Here is a 24,555-nt window from a genome sequence, read left to right as displayed (position 1 = left end):
GGGTTCTTGTCGTGGTATTGTAATGGATGTCATGTATTGGATATGCTCAAAAAGATCATGATCAGAGTTTTCATGAGTAGTCTCCACGGACTGGAGTACAGTAGCCCCTGGGCTTGTAGCTCCTGCATGGTCTTGCTCAAGATTGCTCTGAAAATGCTCCTTTTCGTTTGTAAGGGTTAAGATAACATGACGCTCTTTTGGCAGCAATGTGTCAAGGATCGGTGGTGTTTTCTGCATGGGTTGGGTTTCCGCTGGCTCATCATCCCATGATGGTGCAGGGAGTTCCAGTTCTGGAAGAGGGTCAGGAATTGCATAATTGATATAATAATCAAACTTGCCGCTAGGTTCACCTAGGGTACCCCACCTACCTGTTGATGCCTTGGGCTTCCTTGTGTTTTTTGATGCTTTGGGTACTTTGTGAGACGGTGCTAGTTGGTTTTGAGAGGTTAAACTAAAACCTTGATTGCTTTTGGTAGTTGGAGTAAGATTATTGACTTCATAAATTTCTGGCATAAGTATTTTTTCAAAAATAATTTGCGCGAGACAATCCCCTTGATTGACTTAATAAGGAAAGTCTGTGTGGTTAAAGACCATTATTTGGACTTCACCTAAAGGATAACCAGTTAACAGATGCTTTATCCCGTCTCATTAATTATCTTGTTACTGAATGGACGGAAGAAGCCCTCAGCAAACTGGAACTCGTGGCACCAGCTCTACAAAAGCTCAAGGAGCATCCCCACCCAGAGGCGCAGACACAAATGACTCAAGCCCTCTCTACCTTGCTGAGCAATATCAATAGCAACTACAATCCTTGCACCGACAATATCCAATCACGCTGGAAAAGGCAGAACAAATCGACCAACACCTCCACAATCTACAACAGAGGGCGGCCATCTAGGCCACTAACGTCCTCCAGCAGCTTAGGCTGCTACACTCCTTGAAAAAATAGGAGTGCTTGCGGAGAAGTTCAAAGGATAGCTGGTGGTTAGATTGGTACCCTGCTACCAAGCAAATAGATAAGCAACTTGCAACAACTGTTTACTCACTTCAGGACGCCGTTAACCGAATGAACTCTTTCCGTCTGTAACTTTGCAGAAGTGGTGGATCCATCAAAAGACAACGCAACCCACCATAGTTTGCCTACTTTATTCTAGTGTGCTGTAAAGGGATTCCCTCTTATTTTAAATGTGTTGTAAAGGGGATTCCCTCTTATCTTAAGTGTACGAGGGATAAGGTCTTACAGGACCAAATAAGCTATAAAGAAAAATTCCTGCTTATCTAAGGACAAGCAGGCCATGTGACGGTGGGGCCTTATGAGCACCCGACATGACTACTATCCTTCTATAAGTAGGGAAGCAGGAAGACCTTGTAGAGCATTCAAGCATCACTTGAGCTCTACTTGGGTATCTTTGTAATCAAGTTTCTCTGAAGCAAAGTAATATTATCTGTGAGTTTCTATCCTCTTTCTCCTTATTTCTATTACTCTGCTTTTACTCTGTTTCCTCTTCCGCTCCCTTCCCCCGCCTAGTCGAGTCATAGTCTGGTATCAGAGCCGGTGTCAAAGATGGTCATAGCGTAAATCCTAAGGGTTAAGGTATAAAAGGAAGGACTAGAGGGACTTATTTTGCTAATTTTCTAACATAATTCCTGGTTTGTTAGTGTTGTTGGTATTATGCAAATTAGGCTAAGCAAAAGAACAGGTCCGTACTTTGTAGTTAAGTCAAGGAAGCCAAGTAAATCCAAGGAAGCACCTGTGTGAGCAAAGCCTACTAAGGAACTTCCCTGCCCTAACAACCTCTAATTATGTTTTTAATCTATGTCTGAAGCCTGGGAAAGAGTAATTCAAAATTGGTATGATAATTTCCGAACGTCCAACCTTGGATACCTTGACCTTACTACTACCACCAAAGTCACCACAAATCAACTAGCTAATAACCTAGCTATAGTTTATGATAGAACTTGTTTGTCCTCCAAAGTTCTCCTGAAAAACTTCAAACAACTACTCGAGAAATGTTAGGACCTTGAAAAAGAAGTCTAAGGACTTAAAATTGCTTTAAGCAACCTAACCTTTGTCTATACAGAAAATAAACCTTTAACAAAACAGGAACTCAAGGAGTTCTTAGCAGAAATAGCGACTCAACCAAAGCTGCTTGAAGGAGAAATTAAGGAATTAATGGCGGCAAGAACCTCTACTGAACAAGTTGCAACTCCCCTCTTCGATTAAATAAGGGAATACAGACGAAATCAGAGAAGAATGCACACAACCCAGCAAGCAGTAAGAAGGCTTGGCCAAAGATTGACTGGAAGACAAACTCCCGAGCAGACTCTGGAGCAACAAATTGATCCACAAGCTCAACTACGACTCTCAATGCAAGAACGAGCATCAATAGTATCAGCGGAAGTCCTATACCATTCAAGACAAGATTATGCACACCACAGGGTGTATGCGTACCGATCTGAAGAGGCTATATTAGTAACTGACAATAATCAAGTGGACTGCATGTTTATTCAGGAAGAAAGCTTTAATCGGCTACAACGCAGCCGTATGCAATACATTCATCTGGGGGTACTACAGGTGCGTATACAAATCCTTCACCGACAAGAAGGAACTATGGCGTTTGTTGTCTTCAGGGACAACCGATGGCTAGGAGACCAAGCTATCTTAGCAACTATAGAAGTAGATTTGACCAAAGGGAGTCAACTGGTATATGTTATACCTAACATAATGCTCACTATTGGTGATTTCTTTAGAAATATTCATGTGTCTATCCTTACTCGGGGATACGAGCGAAGTGGCGAAGCCAACCTGCTTATTACACGGGGGTTAGTAGGACGATTATTGAACACCCCTAACATAGGCTTTGCATATGAAATCCAAAGAGTCGTGGATTACCTAACTAGCCATGGAGTCAGAGCCTTGCCAGGCAAAGATATTCCACAGCAAGTCTTCAAGGGTTAAACTGGATGATTAACCCAACACAGGTCAACATTCCTGTGCATCCCTCTGAATTAAATAGTAGAAACCTAATGGATGGCAGGATATCATTAAGTTTTAGTAACTACGAGGCGGCAAAATCAGCAAGGGTTATTCAATATAACGCTAGAGATGAAGAAGTACAAAGCGATGAAGAATCCTTCCATACTCTAGCAGTTCTAATAGAAAAGGCTCCAGGCATTCTAGTATATGAAGATGACTATGGACTTCCATACGATGGCCAAACTACACTTAAAGCAAGAACAAGTGACGAATGCCCTTTCATACTGGTACATAAATTATCCGTTAATGCAGTTATTCCACAACGAAAGACTTCTGGTGCTGTAGGATTTGCTTTAGTGGCAAGTGAAACATGCATAATAGAGCTCAGACGGTGAAGCCTGGTACCCACCGGAATTCCCTGGGGAACCTATGGTCGTATTGCAACAAGGTTAAGCGCAACGTGGAAATTTGGCCTCGATATCGGTGCATGAGTAATTGATTGTGACTATAGAGGTGAAGTCCAAATAATGGTCTTTAGCCACACGGACTTTCCTTATCAAGTCAATCAAGGGAATTGTTTCGCGCAAATTATTTTTGAAAAAATACTTATGCCAAAAATTTATGAAGTCAATAATCTTACTCTAACTACCAGAAGCAATCAAGGTTTCGGCTTAACCTCTCAAAACCAACTAGCACCATCTCACAAGGTACCCAAAGCATCAAAAAACGCAAAGAAGCCCAAGGCATCAGCAGGCAAGTGGGATACCCTAGGTGAACCTAGCGGCAAGTTTGATTATTATGTCAATTATGCAATTCCTGACCCTCTTCTAGAACTAGAACTCCCTGCACCATCATGGGATGATGAGCCAGCGGAAACAAAACCCATGTAGAAAACACCACCGATCCTTGACACATTGCTACCAATATAGCGCCATGTTATCTTAACCCTTACAAACGAAAAGGAGCATTTTCAGAGTAATCTTGAGCAAGACCATGCAAGAGCTACAAGCCTAGGGGCCACTACTCCAAACCATGGAGACTACTCATGAAAACTCTGATGATGATCTTTTTGAACATATCCAATACATGACGTCCATTACAATACCACAACAAGAACCCCTTTGGGATTCTTATACTGATACCGATGAAGAATGGTTTAATCCATTTGCCACTGAAGGTGGTGGGGGTGGTCAATCTCAGCTCGTCGCTACTGGTTTCGAAATGGACTATCCAAGCTTAAGGAGATTATTGGAAGAAACCCAAGAAGCGTTGAGTGATCAGCAACAAATTTATTCAACAAGTACAGTAGTTTCACCCTACAGACCTCCTGAAGATACTGCTATGGGACCTCCGGGTTATCCTCCAGCAAGAGCGCAGACAGGACCATCAAGGCCTCAACCAATATATGAACAACAACCTGCAAAAGCAAAGTTTAAAGGAGGACTAAATAATGAATTATGGACACTCCCCTCAACGCAATAGCAAGGAGGTGCTATGTTTATCATCCCTAAACAATTGGGCCTCTTTGAAGACGCTTTTACAAGATGGGAATCAATCACTAAGAATCATGTGTCTAACCAAGTATTCACAGACACTAGGGACAAGATTTGAGTATATCGAAAATCTACAGGGAGAAATTGAAAAAATTACATGGATCCAATGGCGAATGAGTTACCCCACTGAATATGAAGCCTTCATTAATACCGGTGACGACCGAGAAGGGACCCAGAATATATTATCCCAAATGAGAAGGGTATTATTCTCTGCTGAATACTCAGCTCAAGGATCCACAAATGTTCAAGATGCCGCATATAGAGACCTTGAAAAACTATCTTGCGACAATGTTAAATATATCATCCAGTATATTAATGATTATATGCGGCTGGCAGCAAAGACAGGAAGGTTATTTGCTGGACCAGAGCTCTTAGAAAAATTTTGGTTCAAGATGCCTAGAGATTTAGGGAATAAGATAAAAGCAGCATTTGATGAAAAATACCCAGGCCTCATAGTCGGCGTATTCCCTAGAGTATTATTTGCATATAAATTTCTAGAGCAAAAATACAAGGGCGCCGCATTCAAAAGAGCCATGAAAAATCTTTCTTTTTTAAGCCAGATTCCCATACCAGGCTACTATAAGGGTAAAACCAAAAGAAGTATGGTATTCAGTGCTCCAAAACCTACAAAGGGAAGCCACATGAATCGCATGCAAGGATTGAAAAGCGCAAGCACTTAGTCAGAAACAAAAAATGTAAGTGCTACCTATGCGGCCAGGAGGGGCATTTTGCCAGAAAATACCCTAATGAGCAAAGAAACATTAAGAGAGTTGTCATCTTTGAGCGTGACATCCTCTTCGTGCAAGAAGGGGAGGCACAAAGCGATGCCATTTTTAGTATCTCTGAAGGAGAGGAGGACACTGAAGACCTCCATAAGTCCATTCAAACTATGCAATTAAATTCCATCTATATGCTTGGACAAGTAGATGGGAGTACCGACCGCAAGTAAAAATTTCTGAGCAACAGATGAACTGCCTACATAATTGGCACTTAAATGAGCTAATCCAACCACCACAGTCAACAATCTATACTTGCTTTAGGAGGACAACACTACAAAGAACCAGGATACACTGTCCAGAATGCTTTATCACAGGCTGTAATCTGTGTGGGACTTATTATTTCAACAAGAAGGTACCAATCGCTCTAACTCAGCCGGTTCCTTTCTTTCCTAAAAAATTAATACAGGAACAACGCTATTATATCGCATGGTGTGAAGAGGAGATTGAGCGGATACAAAAGGAGGCGACAGCTTATTATAAATCCATATATGAGGAACTTCTGTTAGAAAAAGAATTAGGAAGGGATTTTCATAGCCGGGAAAGAATAGAAGAAGAAGCAGCCAATATGCTCTTAGAAGAAATTACTAGCAAAGTAACAGCCACTTAAGAAGTGCGAAGCCCTAGACTTGTCAAGAATATGCTCTATAACTTGATCGTAGAAATGGAAATCCCTGATACTCTCAGATTCTCCCTCAAAGCAATTCTTGACATAGGCGCTATAACATGCTGTGTCGATCAAAAATCTGTACACCAGAAGCACAGGAGAAAAATACATTTGTGGTAAGCTTCAGTGGCATTAATTCTCATCGAACGACAAATATGAAGATGAAGGCCGGGAAAATGATTATCGGGGAAAACATTTTCAGAATACCATATACTTATAGTTTCCCGATGGTACTTGGGGACAACATCCAGCTAATTATTGGATGCAATTTTATCAGAGCTATGCATGGAGGATTACGACTTGAAGGAAATATGGTAACCTTCTACAAAAATCTTACTACTATTAATACTTTACCTTCGGTAAATGCAATGGCCATAGAGGAGTTAGATTTGGAAGAAGAAGAGTATATCCAAATAAAAGAAATGGTGCATTTTTCAGAAGGCCAAACCCAACAAAGCTTCAAGGAGCCGTTCAACCCACTCCTAAAGGAGCTGCGTGAATAAGGGGCTATATTGGGGAAAATCCATTGCAACATTGGGCTAAAAAATAAAATAGTCTGTCAGTTGGATATCAAAAATCCCGACCTTACAATCGAGGACTGACCATTAAAGCACCTAACTCCGAAGGAAGCCTTTGCTAAACACGTCAAAGCCCTTCTAGAAATCGGAGTAATTAGACCAAGCAAGAGTAGACATCGAACAACGATTATCATTGTGAAATCAGGAACTACTGTTGACCCAAGGACAGGGAAGGAGACCAAAGGAAAAGAACGGATGGTTTTCAATTACAAGCGGCTGAATGACCTGACACACAAAGATCAGTACAGCCTTCCTGGAAAGGTCAGTAATAGCTGTATATTTTCTAAATTTAACCTCAAAAGTGGATTCCATCAGGTTGCAATGCATCCAGACTCAATCGAATGGACAACATTTTGGGTTCCAGAAGGACTATATGAATGATTGGTAATGCCATTTGGATTAAAGAACGCCCCCGGCGTTTTCCAACAAAAGATGGATAATTTTTTCAAAGGAACCGAAGAATTTATTGCAGTCTACATCGATGACATACTGGTCTTCTCCCAAGACGAAAGACAACATGCGAAGGACTTACAAAAAATGCTGGAGATTTGCAAACTCAATGGGCTAGTATTAAGCCCTACAAAAATGAAGATTGTCGTCATAGAAATTGAATTTCAGCTATTATAGGAAAATGTAAAATTAGGCTCCAACCTCATATTATTCATAAGGTTACGGATTTCAAAGATGAAGATCTGAAGACAACCAAAGGAATGAGATCATGGCTTGGGCTTCTCAATTATGCCCGAAATTACATTCCAAACCGGAAAAGCTGTTGGGTTTTTCGGGCTGCGAAAACCGCTTTTCGCGTCGCGGAAACCCCGAATCACCCAAAGCCGTAGATCCGTGCAAAGAAAAAATTTCGAAAACACAAATACGAGTTTTATACTACGATCTACAGTAGATCTACAAAGGAAAAACCATTTTACCTTCGATGCGTGCCCTTCGTTTAGTCCCGCTCGTCCAAGGAAGCGTTGGATCTCGAGAGTGTCAATGTAGACACTCCTCTAGTGATATCCACACGAACAAGGAGTGGTCTTCTACCACTCAAAGATGGAGAAGAGAGCCCCAAGTGTGCTAGCACTTTTCTAGAGCTCTCGGATGGGAACAAAAAGGAGAAAAGAGAGAAATAGAAGAGAGAATCACATACACTCCTTTAGTACCCTCCTTTATGACCTTCACTTTCCCTTGTGCTCTTGGAAACAACTCAACATCTTCTCCTCACCATGATAGCCACGACCACAGCAACTCAAGAGGAGAGGGGAACCCAAGGAAGAAGAAGGAATAATGACACCACATCAATACCCAAAACAAAAACCTCCACACCATCTAATGTGTGGCCGGCCACACCATAAAGCCCCTCATTAATGTGGCCGGCCACATTAAAACCAATTGGATGTGTAACCTCCAATGAGGTGGCATACCATTATGAGGTGGTGATGTGGCTAATGATGTGGCTAGGTTGGTCATGCCAAGTAGGATGAGTCAACCTTCATGATGATGTGGCAAGACATCAAGTCAAACTTGATGTTTCAACTTCCATTTGGTCAAGTCAAACTTGACCAATTCTCTTCCTTGTTGAGTTAAATCCAACCTTTGATTCAAGTCAATTTTAATTTAATGAATCTAATTCATTAATATAAATTGACCCAATGAATCAAATTTAAATTAGACTCATTCAACATTTGAATCTAATTGAGTCTAACTCAATAAGTCTGATTTCAATCCTTTGGTGCATCATAGAACCTAATCCAATTGGTTCATCATACGAACCTAATCTCCATCCACATGTTCTTTATGTGTGACCAATAGGTTCTTGTAGCGTTGGCAATGTTTCTAAACTCTTTTAAACATAAGCAATGAGCGCATCTAGTAATACATCATTGCTACCCAAGTTACAAGAAATGTTAAGATCCAACATCACCTTGACTACTAATCGTGACTCCTCACAATACGTGACATTGTCCTTCATCCTGGACATCTAGATTGATCAATACGAGGCATAGCAATGTCATCCTCTAATCAATCTAAATCTTGAACTCCAAGACTCACTCGATCAAACGAGCTCAACATCTAATGTTGACTCATTTGGGCATGGCCACGCACTTCGGGGTCTAACTCTATCAAGAATATTATGTCGCTCCCGTCATACGGGAGGGATAGATCCCATCTACATCACTCACATCCCTCCGCATAATTTGTTACATACCCAAGAATCGCTTTATAGTCCACCCAGTTACGGTGACGTTTGACGAAACCAAAGTACATAACTCATGAGGGATCCATGGTGACTTCAGTCTAAGGACTAATAGTCATACTAATAGCCACGAGAAAGTATATGACACTCATATAACGATCCATGATACTTTCTCACGGCGGATTCAGTATACATTCTCTAATGCATACCCATGTGTCAGCTTGATATCTCTATATCCATGACTTGTGAGATCAAGTCATCGAGCTGACCTACATGCTAGTCTTATTGTATTAACATTGTCCCTGAATGTTAATACTCGACTAGGAATAAATTAGAGTAGTGTTCCCTATATCATCTCACTATCGATTCAACTAATCGATTGATATAGGTATGAACCTTCTACTCAAGGACGCTACTATACTTATTTTATCTGGCACTAATACAAATAAGCATAATAACCAAAAACCAAATGCCTTAATATATATATATAAGAATATGATATACATGAGTCCATACAATCATCAAATGATTGACTCTAGGGCTCTAACTAACATCTCAATTATGCTCGAAATTACATTCCAAACCGGAAAAGCTGCTTAGCCCACTATATGCAAAACAAGCCCACAAGGAGATAAAAGACTCAATAAGCAAGATTGGGCTCTAATCAGGCTGATCAAGGAAAAGGTCCAGAAGCTACCGGACTTAGAAATTCCACCATAGTAATGTTTTATGATTCTTGAAGCGGATGGTTGTATGGGCGGATGGGGAGGGATCTGTAAGTGGAAGAAAGAAAAGCATGATCCAAGAACGACAGAAAAAATTTGTGCATACGCAAGTGGCAAGTTCAACCCCCCAAAATCAACAATTGATGCCGAAGTTATGAACTCATTAGAGGCATTAAAAATCTATTTTCTGGATAGGAGTGTCTGGATAGGAGTGGGTTGATTATTAGAACCGATCGCCAGGCCATCATAAGCTTCTTTAGAAAATCAGCTAACAACAAACCATCTCGTGTTAGATGGGTTACTTTTACTGATTACATAACCGACATTGGGGTTTCTATTTCTTTCAAACATATAGATAGGACGGATAACTAGTTAGCGGATGCTTTATCCCGTCTCATTAATTATCTTGTTATAGAATGGCCGGAAGAAGCCCTCAGCAAACTGGAACTCGTGGCACCAGCTCTACAAGAGCTCAAGGAGCATCCCCACCCAGAGGCGCGGACACAAATGACTCAAGCCCTCTCTACCTTGCTGAGCAATATCAACAACAACTACAATCCTTACGCCGACAATATCCAATCACGCTGGAAAAGGCAGAACAAATCGACCAACACCTCCACAATCTACAACAGAGGGCAGCCATCCAAGCCACTAACGCCCTCCAGCAGCTTAGGCTGCTACACTCCTTGAAAAAACAAGAGTGCTTGCGGAGAAGTTCAAAGGATAACTGGTGGTCAGATTGGTACCCTGCTATCAAGCAAATAGATGAGCAACTTGAAACAACTTCTTACTCACTTCAGGACATCGTTAACCGAATGAACTCTTTCCGTCTGTAACTTTGCAGAAGTGGTGGACTCATCAAAAGACGACGCAACCCACCATAGTTTGCCTACTTTATTCTAGTGTGCTGTAAAGAGATTCCCTCTTATCTTAAATGTGCTGTAAAGGGGATTCCCTCTTATCTTAAAGTGTACAAGGGATAAGGTCTTACAGGACCAAATAAGCTATAAAGAAAGATTCCTGCTTATCTAAGGACAGGCAGGCCATGTGACGATGGGGCCCTATGGGCACCCGGCATGACTACTATCCTTCTATAAGTAGGGAAGCAGGAAGACCTTGCAGAGCATTCAAGCATCACTTGAGCTCTACTTGGGTATCTTTGTAATCAAGTTTCTCTGAAGCAAAGTAATATTATTTGTGAGTTTCTATCATCTTTCTCCTTATTTCTATTACTTTGCTTTTACTCTATTTTCTCTTCCGCTCCCTTCCCCTGCCTAGTCGAGTCATAGTCTGCTATAATCAAAAGGACAAAAGAGCTAAAGAACCCAAAATTCTGAAGAGCTGCGACGTATCTAAGTGCAGTCTCCTAGCTATGGTCAGACCTCAAGCATCAAATCATGAACACCTTTTTGTTTATGGCCCTGTATATGCAATTAAATGAGAGTCAAGAAGCAAAACTATATAGGTAAGCAACATGAGTGCAACGAGTGCAACAAGAATATGCAACTACAATGCAACCTTAATTTTAGGCCTAAATTTCCTAGGTCTGCTATTACATAAGAGCTTAATTTACTATTTGGTCCACCCAAAAGTCCAAGGACCTCATTAATAATTAGATCATTCAAGGTTACGCTGTTTCATATGCCATGTTAAATGTGTATCAAGATTCACAGCAATAAGGCCATACATCCTAGATTGAATGCAATCAACTATCAGACTATAAGAAATTTGACCCTGACCCAAGCATTGTTTCATTACACCTATCTTAGTGAAAATGAAATTGTTCAGGAAGCTACAACTGTAGTAGTAGGCAAGGTTCCAAGACTTTTAGCATTAATATGCCCAAGGTGCTTTCTTCACTTGAGGTCATTAGCCATGGTTTGTTGTTTTGATATACTTCAATGTAGAACATGGCAAAGTACACTAAGTGATAACTAGGAGAATGTCATCCAACTTTTTCTACAAAACAGAAGTTCCAATTTCAAATTAACCTTCTAACATCTGGATCGCTTAAAGAGTATTTTTTATTTTTAAAGCATTCTTAAATGGTGCTGAAGTCCAGGATGGTTTCCTTTTACAACAAGGCTAATTTGAGCACATAGTAAGCATGTGTTTTTTTTTTCTAGCCCAAATATTATAGTGGAGACTATAATAGAATGTTGGAGGTTCTTCTTGACTGCAAAAGTTTAGGGTGCACATTTCTAGTTGGTGGCCGCATGGTTGATGGAGTTTTCAAGGTATAAATCTCTTCCCTCTTTACTCCTAACACTAGATTATATAATGTTCTAGAGAATTTCCATCTATTTATTTACAATAATTCTTACTGTCACACTTTCAGATAAAAAGATGTTTCCACGTCTTGTAACTCTCTGTCATGTAGGATGACTAATAAGCACATAACTGTTTGAAAGTTTTGTAAGTTTTTTTTCCACCGAAGTATTAGTTTAATTTCCAGGAAAATGATTTTTAAAATCATTAGTGATTTAGTTTTTCAATGCTTTTTTTATCCGTCAATCATAAATAATACTTTTAGTTAAGAAACTAAGATTATTGACAAAATATATTTCGACCCAAGAAAATGGTTATAGTTTTATTTTACATGATAATTTGGGATATTTTTTAAGAACATTTTAACTTTTTATTAATACGGCAATAGGAACTTGTGCATCTCAAGGGTAATCAATTTAGCTTCTCGTAAAATGCAGTCCTAATGATTACTATCATTCAGGTCCTTGAAGATTTTGCTATCCCTGAAGAGTTGAAGAGCATGTTTATCTCCATACCGCAGGATAAATTTCGTGTGGATGTTTCATCAACCGAAATAAGACAAAGTGGGAAAATCTGACCCACAGTTGTTTAGTTTGAGATCCAGCCATAAGTAGATTTGTGTTGAATATTATAGCAAAAGGTGATCACGTTCACCCCAGCTTACATGGGCAATGTGAGATGCAATCACATCTTTATACAAACATACAAATGAAAAATGTCAAAAAGTGGAGCGGAATATCTTCACAAGGCTATTTGGTTTATTTTTATGAATTCTGTTTGAGACGGCCTTTCCATTAGCACAGGCATCCATGAAAAGAACTGATTTATCTTACAGATTTTGCTGGACCAGGGGATAATATTCAGAGGATTTCCATGTTTTGGAGGCATTAGCAAATCCTGATGCTTCCTACAGGTCAACAACCAGGCTCTACTTTGAAGTCTATTTATGTTTGTTTTTTTGTTAAGGCTGGGTTAACTGATGATTTAGATCTTCCAGCGGAATGCGAGCAAGTCTTCTATTGGGCTGATGCCACTTTCACCCAATAACCCATTTAGATCTTCCAGTCCATCACTATTATGATATGTTCTTTCCATTTTCACGGATGTCTCATTGTACTCCTTTTGCTCGATGGACCGTAGTCCACGTCTTCTTAGACCATGAGATGAGACTATGGCAGGGGAGTATGAACATGAGCGAGAGGAAAAGATTGTCAATTAAGTGGTACTTTTGCATGTTAGACATTTCATCTACTTGGTTCTGTAAAAATTTGATTGAGAATTTTGATCTCCCAGTGAATGTTTGCCTTCTTCGCTACCTATTTCATAATCAACCTTTGTTTTCCTTTTCCATCTTTGTTGATTCATTTTCTGAACTCCTTTTACATATCTCTGTATCTATGGAGAGACCGGTAACTGTGTTTCTAATCAAGTCACACTTGGTTGGGGTTACACGCACAAAGCATCTTTTTAAAAGGCATATTAGATATTGCTTTGATAATGGGCTCAATACTTGTGTGTTCCATCCTCAATCACTTGTCTTGACATTGATCGTACTTGCCCTTCATTATGAACTCTCAACCTTGCTACGTACTCTTCAATGAGATGAAGGCCGTGTTGGAGTTGTAGATTGCCATCATCGAGACCAAACTTGTTGGAGGTTTGTTTAGAGAGGCTTTGATAGAGTTGAGTCTTTGAGAGTCCATAAGTGTGCTAATTCTTCACGTCACAAATATGGACATTGTGCCCTCTTCGATTAGGAGGCAAAGTTACAACCCTTAAGATCTAGCTTTGAGGTCCCACTTCCTATAAAGAGTGAGCAAGACGTGAAGTTGGTATGCAAGTAGAGGCACCGTGCGATCAATGTCCCTCAAGAGCCAACATTGACTCAGGTGCTTTAAACCATTTGAGTTTGATAGGCATGCTATAATCCCTATGGGTGTCATGAACCCCGATGTGCCTAAAGTTTCTTTAATGGAGGCCCCTAGCCAAATGAAATGTTGTTGCCACATCTTTGTTTGCCGGTGTTGCAAAGTTTAATGCCAAGGTTGCGAAATATGAGGATACATGGAGCTCGAAGAGGCTTAGCTCACTAACAACATGGACACACAACCTTCCCCATCTAAAGACGGGAAAGAATGCCATGAAGCAACTTCTAAGATACCATTGCTAATGGATCATGTTGGGGAATCCTTGTGGTTGGATTAGACATAGTTTAGCAATACAAGTTAAATTAGGTGTATATTTGATGTTGTTACATCAAGTGTGCCGTCAAGCTAGAATGGCTTTGGTCCTTGAGGAAGGAGACCCTGATCAAGGGGATGATTGAAGATATGTAAGAAAGAGGAGTTTGGATCAGAGAGAAGTTGGATGAGCCCGAGAGCAAGAGGTGCTTAATGGACTTGAGAGCAAGAGGCGCTGACTTATGTCTTGTCATTAGCACATTATATTTTTGAAATTCAAACTAACGATAAATTTTGATCGAGAAGACATTTTAAGCCCTTTGTATATTTGATTTATTCTCGTGAAATTTAATTCTAATCTTAAACAATGCAACATATTGTTTAAGAATCATGATTTAGAAATAGACAAAATTAGAATTATAAGTTATGTTGTACTCCAATTGTTGAATTAATCCGGAGAAGCTTAACAAAGTCAATCTCATGAAAATCATCGACTCATTTTGTACCAACTATTGAAGATCAATCACATTTATATCATTACGGATCCAAATTAATTCAGTTGGCAAAATTCGTATTGATTATGTTTACCTTGCATTCATAATCCACACGGCAAAACTAGAGACTGATTCGTTTTCAGACTTGACAAACAACATTGCTCCAGCTTTGAGAACGCTGAATTGCTGGAGTAAAATAATGTCCAAATTGCTTTTAAATTTTACATCATATTAAAAGAAATCATTCTCATACGCACACGCTTAGAAATCGGCAGATTTCTATACTTGCAAAAAATCAATATCCACAAAGGAAACTCCATCGAACATGATACAGCAAGAATATTAAAAAGGATCGACTTGTTTTCTCCTCAAATAAACTGAATTGTAATTGTTGTATGCTGACACAGTTTGTCCTATGGAAATTTTTACTGAAGACATTACTTAAATTTAAACACGATCAGAGACAAGAAAAAAAAAAAAAACTAACTCTGCACGCCTGCTGATATGGTGAAAAATGCTGAGCCTAAGATAGAAATACAAAACAGTCAGTTGATTAATGTGAGTTTAATGATAGCAATACACAAAGTTAAATAGAGCTATCTTAGTTTTAATCCGGCAGTAGCAAGTTGCATTTTCTTTCACTTCAGTTGAAAAATAGATAGCTAATGGAATATAAATACTGAAGGCTGACAAATATGATTATTCAGCAAAGGTAAAGATGAAAAATTATATATTTCTGGGTGTTAAATTCTGACAATGGAAGAGAGGTTTCACAAGCAAGACACTAGAACAAGTATCTTAGCTGACAATATGTAAAGACGAAAAAGGAAAGAAGCATTTATTATAAAAATTTTCATGTCGTGTTCATTGAGTCTATTAATAGACACTTACTCAATAGTTAGCTTGAAATCAACAGTGGTTTCACTAATGAAGAGAATAAACAATGGAGGTTTCTTGACTGAAAGCTGATTCTTAATCATTGTGGCGCTGAGAGTATAACAGAATTAATGACACCATTTTTCAGAAATTTCCACTAATTAGATTTTTGTTTAATCCTTCTATGATGAGATAACTCAACAAAATCTGCCTGTTAGTACACAACAATACTATCGCACAAACTAATGGCAGTAATTTTATGGAGAAATAAAACAGAGAACCAAACAATGTTGGATAGAATAAAAGCTCAATGTTATATAGCTTCGACAACTTCCAGCGAATGTTGATGGGAGAAACATTTCTTTGGAAGGAAGTTGTTAAAACAATGGCTTGTTATAATTTTTTAACTAATGGCTTGTTACATGCCTCTTCTAATTAAGTCAGCCATACAAACTTGTGTCGAATGAGAAGAACATTAATTATGCATCATCTCTGAATATTGAAAGTGCTTCTAAATTTATCGACCACCGACCAGAAGTCAGAGACAGCTGGCATACCAGGATAATATTTGAATGCCAAAACATAGTAGTCTTTATCAACAAAACAAAATATTATAATTTTAATTTGTTAAAAATACACATGAATTGAGCCCTTCACGACATGCTTACTCATTCACACATGAAAATAGATACAATATCGTTATACATAGAAGGAAGAACAGAAAAAGTAAGAAACCACTCCTTGATAATTTGGAATGCCATGCAAATATACATTACCGACTAAGAATCTAAAGATTATTGCACCTGAAAGCCACAAATATGTATACAGACACTAGATAATAAAGAAGCATTATTCTCATTTAAATTCCTGAAAACAGATTATATAAGTTGCACTGACATAAAAAAAAGAATCACTTAACTTTGTTGAAACAGCAGAGATTGTATCTAATTTGAAGCTAAAACAAAATTTGTTTGTTAATCCTTGTAGACAATCTGTCTTTTTTAGAAAACAAAAATTACATATAACATTCAATAATATGATTCAAGAGATTAAACATGCAAATAAAAGAAGACAACATAGTAGGAATAGAAGGAAAAAAGCCTAACAATGGAGGCAAGTAAATGCAAATCAACCATAGGTGAAGGCACAAACCTTTAGGAGAAACCAGACAGCCAAATTAGAGTAGGCAAACAACAATCACAAAAGAAAATCTTGGATTGCTGGTGTTTGTGGAACAATGTCTGCCGTAACATCCCCTCTCTGTCTATGTTTATGTCTCCTGTGTTGGCGGCTGCTCTTTATGGAGTGTCTAGAACTCTTCTCAATATCCTCATTCTTGAAATGGCTCTCATTTCTTTCCTTATGGGTTCTGTGTTGTCTACTCTTCCTAGAACTCGAGTTTCCATGTTCTAAAGTCACACTTTCAGTTTGCTGAGAAATTAACTCACTATTATCAGATGCATCATTCTCTCTTCTTTTAGAAGATGTATCTAGTTTTCCAGATAACGATGGCTGACTTTCATTTTCTAAAAGAACCCCTCTGATTGCCTCAGATAACAAGTTGTCAGATTTCTTCACTGTAGTCAAATGAGAAGTTGAGGTGCCATCTCCTTCATCCAACCTTATCACCACAGGTCGTGGTTTTGTGGGCTTTGATTTTCTTGGAACAAGTGATGGGGTGGTAAGCTTCACAAGATCTTCAGTGGCATCCCCATGATCGACGGGCAAAAGAGGTTCATTAGCACGTGGATAATCATTCAATTCATCACCATCTCTATGAGTGGAAAGATAGTATAACCCATGGCGTTTACGATGTTCAGCAAGCAAGGAACTAGGCTCAACTGCAAGTACAGAATCCTCCTTAGTCTCCTGTGGATTATAACTCTGAAGAGAAAATGATATTGAAGCGCTTGGAGTGAGATCATAGTCAGTCAAAATTTTTGAAAGATCAGAAAGATTTGCATTAAGATTCAGACCCTCTGGCACGGATACTCTCTTCTGAGCATTTGCAGATACTGGACCTAACTCTTCAGAAAACGCTGCTTCCAGAAGTTCTATAATTTCACTGAGCTCTTTATCACTTTTTAGTTCATGCGCCGCTTCAATATTCCAAAACTGAGTTTCTCTTAGAGTGAATAGCAGTCCCAGAACATTCCTAGCTCGTTCTTGAACCTCCACTTCCTCACACTCTGACAATGGTGCCACTGCAGTCTCTATCAAATTCATCAAATCGGAAATAGATTCACGTGTGAAATTTGTCTTCTTATCAATTAAATCTAAGAGGAGAACAGTATCAGCAGTTGTATCACCATGATCACCCTCAGAAACATTACTTTCAGTAGTTTTAAGGGGAACAGTATCAGATTGTTCGCCATTCTTCTCTGATCTTTGAGTTGAGCCTCCGACGGATAACAATTCAACAGCTTGTATTTGCTCAATGAAGGAAATAAAACAGAACGACATGACCTTAAATACAGATTGGATATAAACAGCTCTTATCAACGATGGCAGGAGATTAATCCTTGGTTGCAGCAGTGCCTCCACTAGCTCTACAGGGTTCCTAGAAAATTCAACATATTCACCGGAAACCCAAGCAGAAGCAGACAGCACCCTAAAGAGAAAAGGGTTTCCAAGAAGTGCAGGATCGATCAAAAGGTCACGAGCCACACGGACAAGCTCTGGCCTTGCATCTCTTACCCTCAATCCAATATCCACAAGCTGCCTCTCAATCTCTTCCCCCTTGGCACAATGTGGGTTCCTCACCATCTCCCCAAGGAGAGCAACATACCAATCGAAGTCCAAAATCAACTCATACAAATTTTTCCCACAGGTCACAAGCATCGCACCTATAATCTCATTTGCAAACTCTGGGTCGGACTTCATAGCATATTTGTTCAACAGATTGCAGATCTCCACAACATTGCTCTCGCACAGCATTCCCACAATGAGGTGCAATGACTCAATCCGAATGTTAGTATCAGGATCACTCAGCGATTTTATCACTGCTTCCTTACTTTCCTCCACCACCCACGGATGAGCTGATCCGAGCATAGACAGGGCTCGAAGGCCGAGGTACCGAAGATTAGGATCATCGTCAGATGACAAGAACTCTTTCACTTTATCCACGGCCAGCCGCACAGCTTCTTCATGGTCCGTGAGGCTGGAGAGGATGGTACGTATGCACTCAAAAACGAGTGATTTGGCATGTGAGCGGCGAAGAAGCTGGCAAATTGGATCGAGAATGCGGGAGGCTAGACGGGGTTCGAGGGGTGCAAGACGAGCAAAGATCTTGAGCACCTTGATGAGGACCCAGTTGTTGCGGGAGTCGACAAGGAGGCGGTAGAACTCGGGGGCAAGGGGAAGGTAAGGAAAGGGGTCAGGAGCCGCTAGGGCGAGTTCGCAGAAGGCACCGACAGCAGCCGAGACAGTCCGGGGATCTGAGGACGAGAGGCAATCTACAAGGGGCTTGAAAAGAACGGGGGCGACGTCGGGGCAGACGGCCAGGGTGCGGAGGGCAGTGGCCACGGCCTTGGCTCGGAGGGAACTGGAGGCGGCGGACTGGGAGGAGAGTAGAGGAAGGAGGTCGGATGCAAGGTGGCGACCGAGGTCAGGCGAGGAGGCAAGGGCGAGGAGGTGGAGGGCGGAGGCGGCTAGGGCTGGGGGGTTGGCGGGGGAGGGGGCGAAGTGTTTGCGGAGCTGGTGGGTGGCAAGGGGAAGGAGTTCGGTGGAGGATGGATGGAAGGAGAGGGAGGCGGCGAGGTAGCCGATGCGAGCGTGAGGGAGGGAAGGAGAGGGGAGGAGCTCGAGGGCATGAAAAGCGGCCCAGGAGAGGTCAAGGTGGTGCAAGGAGGCCAGGTAGGTGAGCTTCTGGAGGGATACCGATTTGGTGTCAAGGTCCGGCGAGCGGATCTCTCGGCGGATCTCGTCGAGGGCGCGGGATATAACCGTCTCCTCGGAGGCAGAAGAGGGGGAAGAGCGGAGGGCTCGTATGACGTCGTCGAGGGATCGCTGGAACAGGGTATCGACCAAGGAAGGAGAGGAGGTGGTGGTGATGGCGGCCGTTGCGGCCATCGAGGCGGCGGAGAAAGCACTGGGTTTGGAATTTGGGGCCTCACTGCGGCGTTCCGGCCGATACATCTGATCCTGCGGGAAAATTTGCCAGTTTTCTTTTTCTTTCCTTTTTTTTTTAATGAAAAATAATTAATCATCACTCACAGATTACATATATAATATAATATATTATATAAATACGTACAAATGAGTACTTCTATATATAACAAGGGTTTAAAACTCATGTAGGATATCTTCATATCAGTGATGTTTAAATTATTCATGATTGTTAAGATCTATATCCACTTCTTGAGTTTATCTTAGTATTTGATGAAAAATATTTATTAGACTGGATCCATCATCTTCAGGATTAATCATTATATTATATTATATATATATATATATATATATATATATATATATCTATATATATTTATATATAATCCGATGGTAAGGATCGGGACCCACAGAGGAAGGGGTCAACGACAGCGGAAAGTCAAAGTTCCGCCTGAGTGGGGAGGAAGTCTCCTGGCCGATCGACCTGAGTAGATCTCGGGCCGGCACGAAGACAGCTCGACCTCGGGTCGAGCTTCCGACGCTCACAAGCTCCCTTATAGAGGAACCGCTATGACGAGTAGCTAAGCTGCTCGGACGAACTGCAGAACAACTAACTGGTGCCCCGTCTGAGTATGTGATCGAGCGGCCATCTCGCCCTGTCCGAGGAGCATGTATACCCGAGCGCCTTGGAGGCCGAGCGACCAACCCGTCCGGCCCAGTTAAAGACAAGGGGCTTAGAAGAGGACAAAAGGGGCAGCTAGTGATATCATTCTCGAGACACCTGCCACCGACAAAAAGCATGGTCGGCGGCCGGGCCGTACCAAGGATCGTACGGAGGAAGTTTCCGCTGCCGTGGCAGAGATATGCTAGGACAATTGCGGTATGGCGTCAGACATGCTTTTCTGACACAACCATTCTAAGGTATGCTTTGAGGAACGTGCACGTCTCGGGAAGCGTGCACGAGCCTCTCCGAGGTCCTATATAAAGACCCTCGGACTTCGACGGAGTATGATTTTTCTCCTCATCTATTGTAGCCACAGTCTCTATTCTGCCTCTGTTTCTTCTCGCCATCGCCTGACTTGAGTGTCGCAGGGTCGTCGCCGAGAACCCCTTCCCGGCCCGGCTTTGTTGCAGGTTCATCGGAGGCTTACATCACTGCGGAGATTACCCGGGAGCAGCAGATAGCGCCACACCCCCAGTTTCCATCGACTCAGCGCACGGACAGGATCAAATTGGCGCCGTATGTGGGAACGCACCTGAATCCGAGCCGAGAAGATGGAAGAAGCTGGACGCCAACTCATGGTAACGCTCTCTCCCGAGGAGCTCGAGGCACTCATCCAAGCGCTAGCCGCAAAGATGGTTGAGCAACAGCAGAAGGCCCAAGCCGAGAGGATAGCGCAGCAGGTCGCCTCGATTTCTGGAGGCCGAGCGGCAATGAAGGACCGACCGGAACAATATTCTACCTGGGCTCAGAACAAGGGGCAGACCGGCACACCAGGAGACGCACCGGCCGCCCCTATTCCATTCCATCGGGCACTGTTCCAGACTCTGTCAGAGCTGGCCCTCGCCAACAGGGATTGTCCGATGAAGCACCCGTGCGGGACGCCAGAAAGGGGAAAGCGTCGCGCGCAGAGTCATCCCCTGAGCGGGTCAATCGCCAGTTCTCTGAGGCGATCTTACAAGACCCTCTCCCAAAGCATTACGCTCCAATATCGATCGGGGAGTATAGTGGTGTAACCGATCCGAACGACCATCTCGGTAAGTTCGATAATGCTGCTACTCTTCATCAATACACCGACATAGTCAAATGCATAGTCTTCCTCACTACATTGTCCGATTCGGCTCAACGCTGGTTTCGGAGGTTGTCGGACGGATCAATTAAGAGCTTCAGAGACTTCTGAACGGTATTCCTCCATCACTTTGCCAGCAGCCGACATTATCATAAGACTAGTGTCAACCTCTTTTCCATGAAGCAAGGGCCAAGAGAAACTCTCCGAGCCTACATCCAATGCTTCAACCAAGCAGCTATGGACATCCCCTCGGTCTCTTCTAAGACAATGATACACGCTTTTACACAAGGCTTAGTCGACGGGGACTTCTTTCGCTCGCTCATCAGGAAGCTGCCTCGCGACTACGACCACATGCTGAAAAAGGCAAGTGAGTATATTAATGTGGAGGAAGCACAGGCAACCCGAAAGAAGGAGGCGCCGGGCGAGCCCCCAGCCCAAACCGAACGGAGAACACACATTAACCAGCAACCGCCAAAAGGACCACGGGCCGAGGGGATGAGGCCACCTCAAGATTCTAGGTCGCCCGTCGTTCAGCACATTGCGGCCGAGCGGCCTCGACAAAAAGGCAAGGTATGGACGCTCATGTTTTGCAAAATCCATCAATCAGCCACCCATAACACTCGGGATTTCCGGAGTCTCCCCCCCGGTTAGCTAACCTGAGCCGAGGATCTATCGCCGCCGATCACCTTCACCGGACAGGCGAGCTTTGCATCAGCACGCCGAGCGACGAATAGTTAGGCGTTCACCCGAGCGGCACCACCATCAGCAGCAACAGCACCAGCCAAGGGCCAACCCTCGAGTCTCCCATGAGCAAGCCAGACCGTCTGCTCGGGAGGAAGAAAATAGAAGTAATTCCGCTCGGGGGGAAATCAATATCATCGCCGGTGGGCCAACAAGTGGGGACTCCAACTGAGCCCGCAAGTCGTACGCCCGATGATTGGAAATACATGCTATGGGATGCAGCCAAGAGAAGGCGAGTGGGCCGGCGATCAGCTTTGGTCCTGGCGACCTCGAGGGAGTCGAAGTGCCGCACGATGACACTCCATCATCCGAGCGGTAATAGCAAACTATAGTATTCATCACATCTTTATTGACACAGGGAGTTCGGTCAACATCGTCTTCAAGAAAGTGTTCGACCAACTCCAGATCGACAGGGCGGAGCTACTACCGATGACCACACCCTTGTTCGGATTCACGGGTAACGAGGTTACACCAGTCGGTCAGATTAAGTTGGCCATTTCGCTCGGGGAAGAACCACTCAGAAGGACGGGGACTGCTAACTTCATCGTTGTTGACGCTCCCTCAGCATACAACGTCATATTGGGTCAACCGGCTCTCAATGAGTTCCGGGCGGTCGTCTCAACTTTCCATCAGAAGATCAAATTCCCCGTGGAAGACCGAGTGAGAGAAGTTAGAGGCGATCAGTTGGCAGCGCGGCGTTGCTATGTGGAGATGGTGCGAGCAGAGTTGAGGTCCGCTCGGAAGGCCCCCCGTATCGAGGTAAACACTATAACCGAAAAGCCGCCTACTTTTGTTTATGAAGAAAACGAGGAGGTACAGATTCATCCGGCTCGATCGGAAGCCACGACGTTCATTGCCTCCGACCTGGAGGCAAGCCAGAAGGAGGAGCTGACCAGATGTCTCCAATAAAACCATGATGTCTTCGCGTGGTCGACGCACGAGCTGCCAGGAATCTCGCCAAGCGTGACGCAGCACGAGCTACATGTCCGGCTGGACGCTCGGCCCGTCAAGCAGAGGAAGCGGGACTATAGTACCGAGCAGAATGTCATCATACGACCACATACGCGAGGTACAGTTCCCAAGCTGGCTCACAAATATGGTGCTAGTCTCCAAGCCCGGCAACAAATGGAGAGTCTGCATCGACTTCCCCGACCTGAACAAGGCGTGTCCGAAGGATTTTTACCCACTGCCCCGGATTGACCAAATGGTGGATTCGACCGCCGGGTGCGAACTGATATGCATGCTAGATGCATATCAGGGTTATCACCAGGTGCACTCGCCCGGGAAGATCAAGAGAAGGTCAGTTTCATCATGGCGGACGACACTTACTGCTACAACGTGATGCCGTTCGGACTGAAGAACGCAGGGGCGACATACCAGCGACTCATGAACGAGGTGTTCCGGAAGCAGATCGGGTGAAACTTAGAGGTATATGTTGATGATATACTCATTAAATCATTCCGAGCGGACGGCCTCTGTGCAGATATAGAAGAAACATTCCAAACATTACGGGCGTACGGGATCAAGTTGAACCCGCAGAAGTGTCTGTTCGGAGCAAAAAGTGGTCATTTCCTAGGCTACATAGTCACCGAGCGAGGCATTGAGGCCAACCCTAGTAAGGTCAAAGCGCTACAGGATATGTCATCACCTAGAAACTTGAAGGAAGTTGGTGCAAATATCTGAGTCTAGCAGAATTTGCATACAACAACAGTTATCAGACCACTATCGGCATGGCTCCTTATGAGGCACTCTATGGGCGGAGGTGCAGATCACCAATCTAATGGTATGAGAGTGGTGAACATAAAGAACTAGAGCTTTAGACAGATCTAGTAGCAGATACCACAGCAGCCATACAGCAGATTCGCCAGAGGATAGAGACAGCACAGAGCCGTCAGAAGAGCTATGCCGATACACGACGCAGACCCCTAGAGTTTTCAGTTGGGGATACAGTTTTCCTCAGAGTAGCTCCCATGAAGGGAGTCATGCGTTTTGGGAAGAAAGGCAAGCTAGCTCCCAGATATGTGGGACCCTACCTTATCACGAAGAGAGTGGGCAAGGTAGCATATGAGCTAGAGCTACCTCAGGAGATGTCAGCTGTCCACAACGTATTTCATGTCTCCACGCTGAAGAAGCATATTCCAGACGCCACCCAGGTGATTGAGCCCCAGTTGGTACAGGTCCGTGATGATCTCAGCTATGACAGTCGGCCTATTCAGATAATAGACCGAGCAGTAAAGAAATTACGGAACAAGGAGGTACCATTAGTCAAAGTTAGCTGGCAAAATCACACAGCAGCAGAGGCGACTTGGGAGACAGAGGCCAGCATGAGACAGAAGTATCCAGAATTGTTTTAAGTTCGAGGACGAACTTTTTATAAGGTATGGGGGATTGTAACGCCCGAAAATTCTCAAAACGGTTTTAGAAATATAGTATGATTTTTCTGGAATTTTTAGATATTTTTCCGAGTAGCGGAAGTAGCAAAAATAAATATAAACGAAAACGGCCTAAGCGGGAATCGAACCCGAGACCTATGGTTTAAGGGATAATGTTAGTAACCAGTGAACCCAGCAGGGCCGTGCTGAGAGAAAGGAGAAACATCTATATTTATGTTAGAGTTGACCGGAATTAC

At 42.7% G+C, this 24,555-nt stretch overlaps 2 protein-coding genes across 2 annotated transcripts in view; one reads left to right on the top strand and one right to left on the bottom strand.

Annotated features, from left to right (window-relative positions):
* Positions 1-12,535, top strand: part of LOC122026998 — a 46,500-nt gene extending 33,965 nt beyond the window's left edge. The window contains exons 11-12 of the mRNA XM_042585778.1: positions 11,597-11,707; positions 12,199-12,535. Of these exons, the coding sequence (XP_042441712.1) occupies positions 11,597-11,707; positions 12,199-12,315 (228 nt within the window). The 3' untranslated portion in view covers positions 12,316-12,535. The remainder of the gene's footprint in view (positions 1-11,596; positions 11,708-12,198) is intronic.
* A 2,217-nt stretch (positions 12,536-14,752) lies between these two features.
* LOC122026904 (AP-3 complex subunit delta-like) lies at positions 14,753-19,460 on the bottom strand. The gene is made up of 2 exons (XM_042585635.1): positions 16,441-19,460; positions 14,753-14,935 (listed from the first exon to the last, which is right to left on the bottom strand). The coding sequence occupies exon 1, from the start codon at positions 19,423-19,425 to the stop codon at positions 16,486-16,488; it is 2,940 nt and encodes a 979-aa protein (XP_042441569.1). The 5' UTR covers positions 19,426-19,460; the 3' UTR covers positions 14,753-14,935; positions 16,441-16,485.
* Between the last annotated feature and the right edge of the window lie 5,095 nt (positions 19,461-24,555).

This window comes from Zingiber officinale, chromosome 10A (assembly GCF_018446385.1).
Source record: "Zingiber officinale cultivar Zhangliang chromosome 10A, Zo_v1.1, whole genome shotgun sequence".
Classification (NCBI taxonomy): domain Eukaryota; kingdom Viridiplantae; phylum Streptophyta; class Magnoliopsida; order Zingiberales; family Zingiberaceae; genus Zingiber; species Zingiber officinale.
Note: the sequence above shows the minus strand (reverse complement) of the source record. Positions and strands in the feature narration are given on the sequence as shown.